Raw genomic sequence first — 17,978 nt, 5'->3', positions numbered from 1 at the left:
TCTAAGTGATAATGTTTTGTCAATTCCTATAGTGAGTACCCCATCATGGTTTACTAGTAGCTTTGATATAATTTTTAATTAATGTAGGTGAATATATTTAAACATTCTTCTGTCCTGGGACCTTCATGTGACCTTCCTATATGACATTGGTGCATTGGATGTTTGAACGGAGATGACTGATTCTCGCTTTTTGAATAACACATAAAGCAAGCAGTGACTAGACATGATAATATATTTGAATAAACAGTACTGGTATACCTAATGTAATGCCCAGGGGAGAGGGAGTCCGACTAGCAGTAGGTCGCTCAAAAACTGGAAAATAGGGATTCACTAAAACCTATACATAAATGAAACACTCTGCTATAGTATGCAGAAACCAGGAGCTAACCTATGATGTTGGCTGAGTATGGTAGAAGGTACAAGTATAGAGATTGCAGGTATATAAATGCGTACTGTGCCTTTAAGATATAAGAAATGTGTGCTGTGCCTTTAAGAAAACTAACATAATATGCGTGGCAGGTCTATTAGCAAGAAAAAATATAATAACAATAAAAAAAAAACGGAGGGAAAAGATGAATAATAGTGGTAAAAACAAAGGATGAATCCAATAAATCACAGAAAAAAAACAAAGAGAGAGAGATGAAAAAAATGGAGAGAGAGAGATGAAGAAAAAAATATATAATGGTAAATAAAGGCACTAAAATACAAAAAAATAAAAAATAATAAAAAATAGAAATAGAGATAAAAGTAAATATAAATAAATAAAAAAAATATAAAAAATAGAAAATAGAAAATAAAATAAAATAAAATAAAAATAAAAATAAAAATAAATAAAAAATAGGTAAATAGTAAAAAATTCAGCCGATGATGTGTGCAGTGCAGATATCTCTATCCCTAATATAAAATAGGGTAGTTGATATCCGCTCCAAATATTATACTTTGTATATTTCAAAGATGCGATTCAAATGTTTAAAAGTATAGTAGCAATACAGTATAAGGAACTGGATGCTAGGGTGGTACGAGAAATGTATCACTGGATGTAGAAAGCAATGGTACAAACTGGATGTAAATAACATAAACCAGTTTATTGGTAAAAAGATAAAAATATATAAAAATATAATTCAGGAACAGTTCATACAGTGGTTACCAGTCTAATGAGGCTCAGAAAAGTGCAGAAACCCTTGGATTTGGCTGGGATTGATGTGGATTGACTTCGGCCGATGAGCTTTGGAAATCCTGCTGCCGGTGAGGACGGCGGGCTTCTCTGTGTGCGTCCCGATAAGGATCTGTCTCCAGGGGACGTGCTCTGTAAACGGCTCCACTCAGCAAATGCGCCAAAGGTCCTGTGCGAATGCGGTTCTCTGCTGGTAAACGCTCAGTATGCTGGAACTCAGTCCTGATGAATTACTGTGCTGAGTGGAGCCGTTTACAGAGCACGTCCCCTGGAGACAGATCCTTATCGGGACGCACACAGAGAAGCCCGCCGTCCTCACCGGCAGCAGGATTTCCAAAGCTCATCGGCCGAAGTCAATCCACATCAATCCCAGCCAAATCCAAGGGTTTCTGCACTTTTCTGAGCCTCATTAGACTGGTAACCACTGTATGAACTGTTCCTGAATTATATTTTTATATATTTTTATCTTTTTACCAATAAACTGGTTTATGTTATTTACATCCAGTTTGTACCATTGCTTTCTACATCCAGTGATACATTTCTCGTACCACCCTAGCATCCAGTTCCTTATACTGTATTGCTACTATACTTTTAAACATTTGAATCGCATCTTTGAAATATACAAAGTATAATATTTGGAGCGGATATCAACTACCCTATTTTATATTAGGGATAGAGATATCTGCACTGCACACATCATCGGCTGAATTTTTTACTATTTACCTATTTTTTATTTATTTTTATTTTTATTTTATTTTATTTTATTTTCTATTTTCTATTTTTTATATTTTTTTATTTTTATTTATTTATATTTACTTTTATCTCTATTTCTATTTTTTATTATTTTTTATTTTTTTGTATTTTAGTGCCTTTATTTATCATTATATATTTTTTTCTTCATCTCTCTCTCTCCATTTTTTCATCTCTCTCTCTTTGTTTTTTTTCTGTGATTTATTGGATTCATCCTTTGTTTTACCACTATTATTCATCTTTTCCCTCCGTTTTTTTTATTGTTATTATATTTTTTCTTGCTAATAGACCTGCCACGCATATTATGTTAGTTTTCTTAAAGGCACAGCACACATTTCTTATATCTTAAAGGCACAGTACGCATTTATATACCTGCAATCTCTATACTTGTACCTTCTACCATACTCAGCCAACATCATAGGTTATCTCCTGGTTTCTACATACTATAGCAGAGTGTTTCATGATAATATATTTAAATGTATAGGGAAGCAATGGAAAAGAAAGACAGATCATTTTAATATTTATGTGCAAGAAACGAGAAAAATATATTTTTTCCAAAATTCTTGATCATTTCGCAACATGAAAAGTATTTTTAATACTGGAAACTCTTACCTGAGATCTAAGTTTGTCTGTTGCTTATTTTATGATTAATTTTCACTCTAGTGAATCATCATTTTGTTGTTCCTTCACTAATGTTGTGTTATTTATGTTCAGGCATTACGCAGTGATTGTCCCCTCGGTGATCCCAGCTCTGCGTCCCCAGCTTGCTTGTTTGCATGTGAATAAAGCCAAGGGACCAACCATTGTCAAGCTCACACTTATAACGGAAAAAGAAAACACAACGTTAATAACAAAGACCTTCAATAGTGAATCTATGTTTTCTTGTGTTCCATTTCAGGTACTCCCATCATCAAGTAGTATATAGTGGAGCTATTAAGGGCAAATAGTGTGTGTGATACTGCAGTAATAGTTCATAGACTAAGAACAGCAAATTATGAAAACATATTTTGCAAAATAAGACTAGGGTTACAGAATAAAACATAAGAAGAAACAAGGAGATCAAGAAGCTAAGGGGAATGGGGAATGGGGATCAAGAAGCTAAGCTGTGACAAGAACATAATTGTGCAAAAGCATATCACTTCTCAAATCAGTCATCAAAGACCTCCAAGTCCAGTTGCTTTAGAGATTGCCCCGTTCTCCTCCACTAAAGTTAAAAGACAACTGTCATCTCAAAACTATTATTAATATCATAACCCTTTCATCAAGTATTGAAAGGGAAGATATTTTATTAATAAAGTATATTTATTTATTTATTTATAAAATATTTTACCAGGAAAGATACATTGAGATTTCTCTCGTTTTCAAGTATGTCCTGGGTATATGTAAAACAAAAATGAAAAAACCCATCCCTACCTTTAGCATAAGACAGGATCCTTCATCCATATACATGCACCTTGGATTAGACAGTGTTTGAATTTGACAGTCAGTTTGATGATTTCCCTGCACTGTGCAGGGAGTGAAGCAGGGAAGATCACAGAGACTGTAGGTTTTTAAATACTGTATGACCCAAGGTACTGTGACTGAGGGATCCTGTGAGATACTAGGGATGAGTTTTGATACTTTTTTGATGAGTTTGATATTTTTACTTAATTTACCATCAAATCTATTTACTTTCAAACTTGATGAAATTATCATTATATTAAATAGTTGCTCTTTAATAATAAATCTTGAAACGTTGGTAGTCACTGAGAGCTTTTTTTTTTTAGGGACCAGTGGAATTTAGGGCATCGGACAAAAAAGAGTAACTCAGTTTACCAAATTCACAAATACATTTTAGGGCAGAAAAAGAATCTTATTATTGAAACCAAATATATGGAAAGAAATGGAAAGATACTTTCAACTGGTTATGGCTTACTAAAGTGTTCTGTCATGCTGAACCTGGTCATGGTACAACAAATATCCAATCATTTGCCAGTAGTGTAATACATATATTCTCTAATATTATCGAATGGAACATAAGCATCTATAATTCTTACATAGTACTTGTGCCATTCATTTTATTACCTGATCATAAACAAATGTTTTTACATGGATACAGGTGGATTTACTAAAGACTGTAGACATCCTAGTTATGGCCTACAATGTGGGCTGATAATGTTAACCTGCTTCAGCGCAAGGCTCTGCTTCCATCAGTGAGTCTGCTGAGTTTCGAAGGGGTAGAAATGCTGACACTTGTCTAGGGGATCTATTCAGTGTTGAATAAGAAAGGTAATGCAATATCCCAGGAGCATAGCAACATATTCCACCCTTTAAGTGAATTAGTGATTTTTGCAGTTAAGTGAAATAATCAGGCATTTTGGAAAACTCCAACAGCACTGCATCTTGGCTTCTTTGACTGCTTGAATAGGTCGATGATTTGCATTATACCATGACTTGGTGTATGCAGAAGGGTCTGGAAAGATCTACTGCCTTTGGTAAGTTTCTAACAGTTTTTGGTTTTGGCTGAAGGCCTAAATAATGTTATCTCTGTGAGTATAAAACATATATCTGCATGTTTCCATTCCATAAGATAATTCCAGTTGTAGTCTTGGTCTTTTGGGAGTCATGAGCTCTGTCCAACACTATATTGCTCAGTCCAATGTCTAGTACCACTGTAGCAAAGAAATCCTCACATATAAAGTGAGGTCTGCCTGTAGCATAGACTCTAGAACACCCCAGATCTGTAAACCGGCATGGATGATTTATTCTAGATATTCACTAGCCTTAAGAACATTATCTACTAATGCATTTTCATTCTCTATAACATGCTTCATTTTTGGACTCCCAAATTTCTTAATCCCATATCAGAGACTTCTTTAGAACATTCACCTGTAAGTTGTTTTAAATATTCTCTTTTATTACCTCATAAACTTTATAGAAGCTTAGGGAAGAAGGCCTTCCACTACCATGTTGTTTGCAGTATCATCATTTAGATCAAGCATGTCAAACTTGCGCAACCAGTCGCAAGACCGACAGGAAAGATCTTGTCTGCCCTGCCACGGCCGATTGTGTGCTCTGGCAGCTGCAAGACCACTAAGCATTAGTCCATGCTATTGGCCGGATATGCGCATACAGTGTATGAAGTCATATCCGGCGACTGTGCTTCTCTACAGTGCAAAAAGTGTCTGTCTGTCTGCAGAGCAGGCCAGCCACTCCCTCTTTCCCTCTTGCTCGCAGTACCAGAGGAGTGTCTCAGAGCAGAGAAGGGCTGGAACTGGAAAATGGGTGGCTCATCTTAAGGTAGGGGGAAAGGGGCTCCAGGAACCTTCCTGTATACTGTGTTGAATTAGGACATGGGTACAGTGTATTATTTGGAGGAGGAGAGGGCAGTATAGTCATTTGGATCAGTATATTAATTTGGAGGAGTGAGGGTGTCAGTATATTAATTTGGAGGAGGGAGATGCTGATTGAACTTGCAGCGTTTTGCCACATAGTGTTTTTACCATTTTAGTTCTATTACCAAACTTTTCTTAATATGTCAAGGTAGTTGGACTGAAACATTGGTTATATGCAAATGCACGTCTCCTTAAAATAAACTTGCTATTTTATTTACTTTGAAGCCCTACGAGTGTGAGAATGTCCAGTGTCGGTTAAGCAACTTTTTTATACTGTACTTTCAAAATAAACCTATGTTTCTTTGAAAACTTAAGTTTTTGTTTTTTTGTGGACCACATAAACTGAAACTTGTTTTTTGTGGCCCGTGTTAGCCTTTGAGTTTGACATGCTTGATCTAGATGCACATCTTGGTCTGGAATATCATTTTTGCCTTTAATAACTTGTTGATTAAAGTCCCCAAGCTTCTGCTGTATGCATCATATTATTGCAGAGGACTATGCCATTTAGTGACACTTTAGAGAAGTCAGAGGACAAAACGTTACCAGCTGTACAGACTATGGCCCTAATAAAGAAGAAATGTCATTCTTAGTATAGCAAAAGAAATGTATACATACTGTAATAAATATTTGTGACAGTTTCTTGAAAAGTGACCTATTTTCTTTTCTCTGAAATATACAAAGCCCATTCAATCATTCACTCATTCATTCATGCATTTATTCATTCATTTATTCAAAGATACCATATTAATCATTACTTTATACCGTTTATTATTTTAGTGTGTTTATCAGGCACAATATGGATATTTTTTTCCCACCACAGACCTCTGAAACTTCTTGTGTCTCCTGCAGATTTCCAATACCATAAAGAATCATGAAGCGGCTACGATGGATATTTTTATTCATTCACATGAGGAAATAATACGCAATCAAACAAAAGTAGCCCTGAAGAAGCAAAGATCCAACATTCTGGTCCAAACTGACAAACCCGTGTATAAACCAGGACAAACTGGTAATGGGACGAGAGCAGTATTATATGCATTAGGATTCTTATCAAGTAGATTCATTATTTCTTAGTAAATGTTCTAAATATGCTGTAACTTTCAAATAATTAAGTGCTGATCTATAAACACAATGTCACTCATTTCAGCTATTAGATTTGCTTAGCTCATAATATGAAAAAAGATCTGGAATTAACAAAAAGTGCAGCATGGTTTAAAATCCTATCACTACCTGACTACAGTGCATGAGGTAAGGAAAGGAAAGGTAGTTAATCATTACTCTGTGTTGATTATTATAGGATCCTAGGGGATCCTACTCATTTAATTATTATTGTTTGCTTGCAGTTCACATTTATGTTATCACTTATCTCATCATTTTAACCAAACACATGTAAATGCTGTAAAAAGCTAAGTATAAGTGTTTTTTGCAGCACAAGACTGTATAAAAATAACAACTACCAAAAAAAGAGGGGAAAAACAGGCACTAAAAACCTTTAAAGGTGAAGTATGATAAACAGTATGTGTATCAATTTACATATGACAAACAAAAGACAGTATAGAGTTATAGGATGAGAGAAAAAAATACTATGTACAAATTCACTATGTATACCATAATAAATTATATAAAGAGCAACAAACACATTAGAATCTGTCTTAGACATGAATAAACAAATAAATAAAATAAAATAGCCTAAAATCACAGTTTGCAGAAACACTTTACTAAGAGGAACCATAATTCTAATTTTGTTCAAAATAAATGTTTAAGTTTACACCCAGATTGCGGGCTATAATTTCCCTTTTGTTAACATTAAATTTTATAGTCCAATCATATGAAATGATTCTCTCCCACTTGTCTTTCCATTCAGCTTGTGTTCCTTGTCAGTGTGTAAGTGTCACACAAACATGGGGTGGGGAGAGACATAGCAAACGCTGTTCATACACTGTGTGATAAAAAAGACTTTTATTGAATGGAGAATTGGACTCTTAGATTACTATATAATCTTTTTTAATTTTTTTGTTTTTTTTAACAATAGGGGTATTATGTTAGAACAATGCATGTAATTGTAAAATTATGTATTTCCCAGTGAATTTCCGAGTTTTATCCCTAAGAGAAAATCTCCAACCAAATTCAATAAAGGTAAGAATTGTATGCTTTTCTTGGATCCTTATGCATCATTCTATGTGTAAACATTTTAAAAATATATCTTTAGTTGGTAGCCTTTGGCTGTTCACCATGGAAATGATTATGAAATAGGTTTGCTATTTATGTGCTATATCAACATTTTTGTCTATGGACTGATGCCAAACTATTGTATTTGTTGAACTTGTGTGAAAGTTCTGATCAAAACAAAATCAAAAGAAAACCTGGAATTTGGTATAGGGAGAAGTTTAAGTGCGTTCACAGTGTCTGCTTTACTGAGCCACGTGCCTTCCACTGCTAAAAGAATGGCTTTGATGGTGTTATCATTAGTGGCACACTGTAAAGAAAATTCATCAGAGGGTATTAGGGAGTTTAAGCTAGGCATCGTTGTAGAAGGGGGAGCAGAGCGGTCAATGATCAACCTTTGCTTGAGTGAATGTTTGACTGTGACAATCTAAATAGGGTTAGTCCCCCATGGTGAAAAAACATGAGATTGAAAAGAGCTTAGTAAGAAACCTTGATCCTATTCCTTTTTAAGTACTGAGTCAACAGTCTCTGGATCTGATAGGACAGATTGTAAATTATTGCACTCTATTTGGGCCAATCGGCAATTGGACGAATACCCATTTTCTAAACTGCTATGTTGGTTAATCACATAACAAACATTTTGTTCAATGATGACTGATGGAAAAAAGATGATTGGCAGCGAAAGGACAGCTACTAAATGGGGATTTTGCTCACAGATTAAGTGAGAAGTGACCAATATAGGCAAACTAGGGAGGAGCAGGAAAAAAGCTATATTTACATATGTATATGTTATATATTTAATAAATAAATATATACATTTTTACTGCTTATCCACTTTTTCCCTCTATTGGTTACTTTTTCTTACTTAATCTGAAAACGAAATGGTGGGAAAACATGCAATTCTTTGTACTGCAAAATACATAATATTCATATTACACACATAATACTCATATTATGTATAGCATGCAAAAAAACGATATTTGGGAATCAGCTAAACATCTACAAAAAAAATAAACAAAACATAGTATAGTACAGTTGGATACAATATAACTGTGCTTCTTTAGAATGCACTCACAGTGTGTTGGAGTAAATTGTGCCTTGGGGTGCCTCCCCTGGTATAGGCGTTATGTATAGTTTAAAGTACACTGATTCTGTAATTTTTTACCTTTTGGGTTGTCTGATTTAGTTTCCCAAATCTTTTTTCATTTTCTTATTTTTGACAGCTGAACCGTCATATGGACGAAATTCAGTTTTTCCGAAAACATTTTTATGTTCAGACAACTTGGTTCTGTGGAAACTGATTTTTTTTTCCACCTGGTACATATCTACTATTCAGCTGAAAGTCTTAAAAAATAGATATAAGATCTGTATGTCAATATTATAGATGACATTTTGCCAAACTCCACCTGTTACACCATAGTAGAGACTGGTAGAGTAATGGGTCTGTTTTGTGAAGAATTAAAATTCATAACTTAACTAAACAACAGGCCAAAATAGAGTATAAATAGTTGTTCATATCTTCCAAATCTTCGATTTAGGCCAAACTGTTACAACTTAGTCATCAAGTCATAGTATTACATGAAATCTCCATGAGGCAAAAAAGAGCAAATTACTCTGTACATTATGTACAGTGCTAGAATACTTTCTTTAACGTTCGTAATCTCTCTATTTGTTTTTCAGATTCCGGTCACTGAATTACAGGTACAGTCAAACCATTATCCAATCAGCAGTGAGTGAGACAGCTGTATATATATTATCTAGATAAAACTCACACAATGAGGAAAAGGATGTGTCCAACTGATTAGCACAGACATATACATTTCAATCTGGCCTGAGGACCTGGGCTCATGCAAAGTCTGCTGAAAGCATGCATTTGCAGTGGACTTATTGGAATGCACTGGAACTAAGGGTTTGAGGCAGGGGTTACCAGAAAATACATTATAAAGATAGCATGAGGTGTGCATGGTATGTTAAAGGGTACATGGGATGGCTGTTACAAGAGTTAGAAATTGCACTGTGGTCATACATGTCATGGGAAATCATATTGAGCATGTGCCACATGAGAACAACCAATGGATCTGTTTATTTGCTATTTACTAGATTACCTCAGTTTAACTGTAATGCATGTAATATACATTGTTATACACAGTATTTCTATATCATTCTGCCATCCAGGAATCTTGTACTTTCAACTCAAAAATGCAGGAGGCAAAATGTTCTGTTTTACAAATGATCTTATGCCTAATTCACTGGTGGGGCAATTTTATTTTAACTCTGAACTGTTTTGAAAAATGACAGGTGTATTTATTGAAATAGGAATTGAGAAAATTGTCAAGGGGAAAAATGGCTGAACTGGAAATTGGTTCAGTTGGTTAATGTTCAGATTTGGTTATTTTTGGCACAAAATGTGCAATCCTGTGTTATATCTCCACAATTCCTGTTTAGTGAATAATCTTGTTAGTGGATGTGAGTTAACTGTTTAGTGTTTCTGAACTATAACCATTCTCCCTTTGTAGGATCCAGAAAAGAACCGTATCGGGCAATGGCTGAATGTGACTCTAAATCAGGGAATGGCAGATTTCTCCTTTTCCCTTTCATCAGAACCCATTCTGGGAGATTATACCATAAGGATCCAAGACACTGCGCATATCTTCAGTGTGGAGGAATACGGTAAGGAATATTTCCCTAGTATTGATTACCTCTGATTTTAATGAAATCATTAACTCTATTCTACATGTTTTCACAGTTCTCCCAAAATTTGAGGTCACTCTTGAGTTCCCTCCAGTCATTTTGTTTAACCATGAACATTTCCCAGTTAAAATATGTGGCAAGTAAGTTTTACAGAATAAAACTAACACACTAAATAATAAATTGCAGCCTAAGATATTGCATTATCCAACAAGAGGCAAAATGTTTATTGATCCAGCACATATTAATGAATACATGCATTATTTGAAAATATACACTGCCATGCATCATTTTTCACCCCTTTGGAAGTAGTATCTACATTTTGCAGTATTACAACCTGGAATTAATTTTATGGAAATAAATGATTTTATTGAGACACAGAATTAAAAAAACAAAACAGAAATATATTGATTGTATAAGTATTTACACCATCACTCAAGTGAATACCAGGTAAAATCCTTATTAGATGCATTCACAGCTGTGAGCCCTATGAGGTAACTCTGCAGCCACTTTCTTATCTAGATCTTGGAGGTTTCTTTGCTGTTTATCTTTAAAAGGTGATCATGTCCGGGGGCGTGTCCTAGCAGCGCATGAGAGCAGACGTGTAGGACGAGAGCTCTCCCAGACCACGGCAAACACAGCGTGTTATAGCCCATATAACCGACTCCCAATACCCCGTCTGACGAGGGGAATCACTACAAAACGAGATGGCGACGAAAACAGTGAAAAAATGAAAACATAAAACCTTGCATTCCCACCTGGAAAAACAACAATCCACAGAATGTGGAGACCAAGATGGCGCCGACAGACCCCAGTCCCCAGCAAACTACTCAGACGCAGGGGAGAGCCACTCCAAACAAGATGGTATCTCCAACCCAGCTACTGAACTCTCAATGAGAAAAATAATGAAGGAATTAAAGACCTCCTTTAAAGCCGACCTCCAGCAAATGACAGCGGAAATAAAAGGTGACATACACAGTATCGGCGAAAGAACCGTGCGCCTAGAGGACTGCACCTATTAACTAATAGACACCCATAACTCAGTGGCTGAGGCCTACTCCTCACTACAACTGAAGCTGCAATCTCTGGAAGAGAGGGTAGCAGACCACAAGGACAGGAACAGAAGGAATAATGTCCGCATTATCAAATGCAGACCTGACCCGGTATGTCCAAGACCTATTTAAAACACTTATACCGTCCCTAAACAACTTAGACCTCACCTTGGACAGAACACACAGACTACCCAAGCCAAACATCTACCACCTGATACCACGAGAGATGTGATCACCAGGGTCCATTTCTATACTATCAAAAACAGGATCATGCAGACCTCCAGAACAATTAAACAGTGGCCTGAACCTTATCAAAATATTAAAATATATACGGACCTTTCATCAGCAACTATGTTCAAGCGTTGCACATTTGCCCCCATTACAGAAGCCTTGAGAAGTGCCAACATCCCCTATAAATGGGGCTTTCCTACTAAACTGCTAGTGAAAAGGAACGGAGTGGACAGACACATACATGACTTCACAGAGGGCAAAAGACTGCTAAAGGAATGGCAAATACCGCTCCCGAACAGCAACACAAAGCAAACAACCAGTACCACGGCATTGAAGTCCCTCGCCAAAGACTGGTCACAAAACTGCAAGACACCCCATAAACCGACTGACTCTGAAGTCTCCCCAACCTGAATGGCCTACCAAGTGACAAAGATGATGCAGACATCCTAATGCTGCCATAATATCCAGGTTTAATGTAATGTATATGTTATCTGTTGATTGTTTTATGTGCACACATACCCCCCCAGTACCCATACGGCTAACCGTGACCGGGCGAGTTACCACTCACATCGCCCTTACTCCACCTATTTTGCCAAGTTTCTCGCATAACAGCTCTTGGCTCATTTTCCACACAAGGGTTATCCCCAAGGCCCCCTATCGGCCACGTTTACCTGTTACTGCGAGCAGCTTAATGTCACTCAGAGTGATGAACGGAATACTGTATATAGTTTCCCCGGTTCCGCCCACTCCTGTCACAATGAGTGTACCTAATACTTACCGTGGGTTAAGCCAAAGATGGTTAAAACCCCTGAAGGTGATTGAGAACAACCAACTGACATTATTCCAGATGGGATTGCCATTAGTATCCTAAATGGCCACATGCCAAAACTTAGGAGAACGCAAACTCCCCCTATCCAATGTCACTTAAGATATTATCCTTGAATGCAAAAGGGCTTAACTTCCCTAATAAACACAGGTTAGCGTTATTGGCGTTAGCAGAACTGTATAAATATGGGGAGGTAATCATTGGAGGCGACACACATTTTTTACTTGACAGTAGGGCTGATTCCTCAGCCACAGCAGACATCTCTGCCGGCTCCCTGTTGCGGTCGCCGGCCCGCCGAGTCACACGGCCGTGCCCGACCGGCACAGCCTCGCCGACAACACGAGTTTACCTGCTCGTCGGCGAGCCGGCAACCGCTCCTCCAGGTCTTCCGGGCATTGCGCCCAAATCCAAGATGGCGCCGACCGCGTGGTCGCGTCCATCTCTAGCTCCGCCCCCGAAAGTTATACTAACGTGTGCGTGACGTCACGACGTTAACGCACACGCACGTTTTGGGGTCAGAGGTCGCCCTCTGACCAATCAGAGCATAGAGAGGGATATTTAAATCCCTAACTCACCCCAGTACCTTGCCCTGTCGTGCTTTCCGTTTCCTGGTTTCCTGAGAGTGCTCTATATTCGTGTATCTGATTTCCTGGTATCCTGATCTTGGCTTTTCCCTGGTTATTCTGGACCACACTAGTAGTCATGACACTCCCTGAAGCAAAGAACAGCCCTGACGGCACGAGTCTGTGCAACATTAGCCACTCATCATTTTGTAGACCCGTGGCGTATACAACATCCGACGGAGGTTGATTATACTTGCCACACAGCAGCACACAATAGCTACTCACGGATAGACCGTTTTTTAGTCCCAGCCATGTACCTACCCACAATAGAGGAAACCACCATAAGGCTCCTCACGTGGTCCGACCACGCCCCCATTACATTGAGCTTTTCCCTAATAAAGGAACTGGTACTTGGAGACTAAACGACACCCTTTTAACAAACACCAATATTGTTGCACAAATAACTATTGACTTAAATAACTACTTCAGAAAAACACTGAATACAACTCATTAATAGCTGAAATTACACAACTGACACATTCTAACAAAAAAAGACCCAAACCCCACTACACACATGCAACTACTAAATTTCCAATCCCGCTTAAGAACACTAGAACTCGCAAAAACAACATATATACTGCGCAAGGCCAAACATAATTTCTTTGCCAATGGCAACAAAGCAGGCGCTAAATTGGCATCCCAACTTAAACATAGAGCAGTCGCCTCCAGGATTGCCTACCTAGATGATGGGGGTGGGAAACAAATTTTGGATCCACAAGGTATCGTGACTAAATTTGCTACTTAATACGGAGAACTCTATAACCTCAAGAACGACCCTAACACAACTCTCACCACCCCCGAGACAATTGAGAACTTCTTGAACAATATCAACTTGCCCAAATTAATGGAAGGGGACAGACATCATCTAACACAACCCTTCTCCTTGGAGGAACTTTCCAATGTAATCTCTCACCGAAGGGCACTCTTCCCGAGGAGATGCTTGTGGCTCACATCTCAACCCTCCCTAAACCAGGCAAACCCCCGATACAGGGCAAAAATTTCAGATCATCTTGTTACTAAATGGAGCCGCCAAAATTTATGCAAAACTACTAAGCAACAGGTTTACCCTGATCCTCTACAAACTTATACATAACGATCAGTCCGGCTTCATGAAGGGACGCATGGGTTCTGACAATACCAGGAAAATCCTAAAAATAATCTCTGCACTCAATAAGAGCGGATCAGGGGGCCTCTTTCTTGCTTTGGATGCAGATAGATTAAATTGGTCTTACATGTTTAGAGTGCTGGAGAAATTCTATTTCCCGGAGGGTGTAATAAGAAGTAACATGGCTCTATATAGTGCCCCAACAGCGAAGGTATCATCTGAGCCATTTAAGATCACAAATGGGACCCGGCAGGGGTGCACACTTTCACCTCTCCTATATATTCTATCTCTAGAGCCCCTGGCACATAAGATCCGAGCACATCCCGACTTCCATGGCCTTGATATACATGACAGGACATATAGCCTAGCACTTTTTGCAGATTACATATTTGTCACTCTGTCCAACCCGCAACACTCCTTACCCCCCCTATTAGATCTACTGCAGAGCTTTGGAGAAATATCCCATTACAAATTAAACCAAGACAAAACCCAAGCCCTACCAATAAGTCTCCCTAAACCACTGATAGACTCCCTATGCAGCACTTTTCAGTTTGACTGGAGATCCACATCCCTCACATTTCAAGGAGTGAAAATAGCTCCCTCGATACCAACGACAGTAAAATTAAACTACAACCCCCTAATACCACTCTGTAAAACAGAGATGAACAAATGGAAGCACGTATTACTCTCATGGATGGGAAGAATAAACGCCTATAAAATGATGATACTCCGTATTCTAAAAATCTCAAAACAATTCTGTAAAGCCCTACAGAAGCTATGTGGCTCCTTCATTTGGGATGGTAAAAAGCCCAGAGTCTCACTGATCCTCTTACAAACCGCTCCCAAACTCGGAGGAGTAGGCCTACCTAATATCTGGCAATACTATAGGGCTACAGCACTAGCGGCAGGGATCCTACTTCATTCCCAACCTAATCTTATACAATGGACAGAAATGGAAAAAGCTCACTGCACAGACCAACTGCTCATTGACTACTTGTGGACACCAAAACGACTCAGGAAACAAAAACCGATAGATAGAAATGTGAGATAAAGTTTTCCTTATCATAGGTCACAGCAACACATTCCACACCAGGGCACCTTTGTCGGCCCTTAGAGCTGTGTCAAGCGACATTCCACTTACAGACTGGCAGGCAGCAGGGCTAACACACATATCTTACTTGATGGGAAATAACAAGATAATCCCCTTTCCTGAATTACAAACCAGTTGGCCAATACCGAACCGTGCCATTTTTTCTTACCTACAACTAAAGAGCATCCTCACAGCCCACACATCATCCATTCGTACCATACAACAACCCGAATGGGCGAGCCCGCGTCTGCTTCTAGACAGATGCTGGACCACACCAACCAAACCGAAAGCACTAGCTCTATACTATAAGGCATGGCAAGAGGTCACGCCCTCTAAGCCCCAACCTCATAGAGCCCAGTGGGAGTCCAACTGTGGCGTGACTCTGACAGAGGACGAATGGCTCAAAGCCCTAAATGGGCTGTCCAAATGGACCCAATGCTTTACCCACATTGAGGCCCATAGAAAACTTATGTACCGATGGTACATGACCCCGCAGAGGCACCAGCACATATTCCCTATGTTGTCATCTACATGCTGGAGATGTCAACTAGACACAGGCACACTACTACATATATGGTACACAAACCTTTATTATAGCACTAGACCATGACAATTCAGCTAAATATCATCCAACCGAAACGAAGCCTCCACGGCACAGTGTATAAGTGACAAATGTACAACTGATTAATAGATTATGTTAGGGCAATCAATATTTAATGCAATGCACTCAATGATACCCTACAATCAATCCTCTTGTTATTGTTAATGATGTCAATGTTGTTAAACACATGCATTATCAATGCTGTTCCCCCACTCCTCTCTTCTCTTCTGTACCCCGACATACTTAACCTAAAACTAATAAAGAATACAACCTTTCAGGTTGCATGGAGACTATTTTCAAGATCAAATCTTTCCAAAAATGTATATTCAGTTGGAGGTCAACAGCTTTAATAATTTGTACTGAAAAATTACTGAAAATTGCACATTAAAGTGTTGACAACATTTTGATACATCTCTCACATGGTTTTAAATCACTCCAGTTACTCTTAAGACATTATACAGTTTTAAGGTAAAACCTCTCGCCAGTTTCAGATGTCTCAAAGACTCATTCAGGTTTTCCTCTAGAATTCCCTGTTCTGCATCTGTTCATCTTGTCCTCAATTCCGACAGTTTCTCAATCTCTACAATTCTCTATCTCTATATATCTCTATAAGGAAATAGCATCCACACAGCATTATGCTACTACAACCTGGTTTTACTGCAGGATCTTATTGAGTTGTACATTTTATATCCTCAAACTAGATCTGGTACTTCAACATGTGTAATGGGAAATTCCAACACAGTTTTTTATTAAACAAAAGGTTTTTTAGAGGTCTAAGTAATGTTGATACAATCTAGTCATTGTGTATTTCTTTACATGTTTGCAGTGAATTGGTATAGATGTTTATTTTTGTTTTTTTGTTTTTATCTACAAGGTATACATATGGGAAACCAGTCCAAGGAGAATATCATGGAATTATGTGCCGGAAGCCAAAAGGGACACAGATACGTTATTATAAGCAAGTGGATTTGTGTCATGAAATAACTGGAAAGGTGAGAAAAGAAACTTCAGAATTTACATTGAAATGATTCAGAATTTACAATCCAATGATTTTATACAGAGTTGGCGAAAGGGAAAGTTTCAGATGAACTCTTATAACACAGGATATGACTGAGCTCAAATATGTTGTAAGAAGTTAAAACAGAGCAATTGGCTAGGGCCCCCAAAATAAAATATACTATATATGTTAGCAAGTTATTTACAAGGAAAAAAAAAATCATACTATTAATCTGAATTACATATTCATAATTAGCATATAAAATAGATTGTTGATAAGGGATATGTAAAAAATAAAGACTTATTTGAAATTTCCAGAATTTCAATTGCTAATTTAATTAGTACAGTGGGACCTCGGTTTACAAACGCCTCGGTTAAGATAATTGTCGGTTTACAAATGAAAATCCATTGAAAATAATGCCTCGGTTTACAAATTTGTTTCGCAATACACAATTGCACCTGGGAGGTTTTTAGCGCCGCCCCCTGCATGCTGAAGCCTGTGGGTAGCATGTGGCGTCGAGTGTGGAGGTGTTGGAGCGACTCTTGCATCGAGTTTTGGAGCCATTCTGGAAATTGTTTTCAGTTGTTTTGGGACTTTTTGGTGCATTTCTCAAGCTGTGGAAATGTAGGGAGCTGAGCTTCGTCGTTTGCATGCCTTTTACTGTGTGTTCTCCATTGTGGGTTGGTTTCCATGCCGGCTCATTTTGACTTTTTATTTCTAACGGATTAATTGGTTTTCAATGCATTCCTATGGGAAACCGCGTTTCGGTTTACAAATGTTTCGCAATAAGAAATGTCCTGGAGAACGCATTGAATTCGTAAATCGAGGTCCCACTGTATATACTTTACAAAAATCACGAGAAAAGAGTAAAAAAACAAACAGTGAATGTTTCACTGGGAGTTGAAGAAATAGGAGATAGTACTTTACTCCTCAGTTTTAAAACTTAACCTTTATTTAATAGCGATTAAAATTACCCAAGAGAATAAATAATTCAAAGTAGGATAAGAACTAATATCTATCTTACCCAGAAATTTGTGGATCCGAATAGAAATAGAATATTGCCAAGTTGAAACTCGGGTAGTAGGTCATATTCCTTAAGTCGATTATAACAAGTGATATACAACCTAGAGTAATAATATCAAGTTGGAACTTGACTAGTAGGTCATATTGACTAAATGGTGTATATCAAGAGATACAGCACCTTTAATAACAGGAAGCCATCTAGGGAAATTATACTATAATTGCATACTCTGTTGCAATTTATTAAATGCAGAACTGAATACAAAAATGTAAACATTTAT

At 37.8% G+C, this 17,978-nt stretch overlaps 1 protein-coding gene across 1 annotated transcript in view; it reads left to right on the top strand.

Moving 5' to 3' along the window:
- Nucleotides 1-17,978, top strand: part of LOC134575463 (alpha-2-macroglobulin-like) — a 260,467-nt gene that overhangs the window by 1,054 nt on the left and 241,435 nt on the right. The window contains exons 2-8 of the mRNA XM_063434756.1: nt 2,639-2,822; nt 6,148-6,307; nt 7,382-7,434; nt 9,145-9,165; nt 9,981-10,134; nt 10,211-10,295; nt 16,555-16,672. Coding sequence (XP_063290826.1) covers nt 2,639-2,822; nt 6,148-6,307; nt 7,382-7,434; nt 9,145-9,165; nt 9,981-10,134; nt 10,211-10,295; nt 16,555-16,672 — 775 coding nt within the window. The remainder of the gene's footprint in view (nt 1-2,638; nt 2,823-6,147; nt 6,308-7,381; nt 7,435-9,144; nt 9,166-9,980; nt 10,135-10,210; nt 10,296-16,554; nt 16,673-17,978) is intronic.

The sequence above is a fragment of the Pelobates fuscus genome, chromosome 10, assembly GCF_036172605.1.
Source record: "Pelobates fuscus isolate aPelFus1 chromosome 10, aPelFus1.pri, whole genome shotgun sequence".
In the NCBI taxonomy this organism is placed as follows: Eukaryota; Metazoa; Chordata; class Amphibia; order Anura; family Pelobatidae; genus Pelobates; species Pelobates fuscus.
The sequence above is the reverse complement of the archived record's forward strand: the minus strand, read 5'-3'. Positions and strand labels throughout refer to the sequence as shown.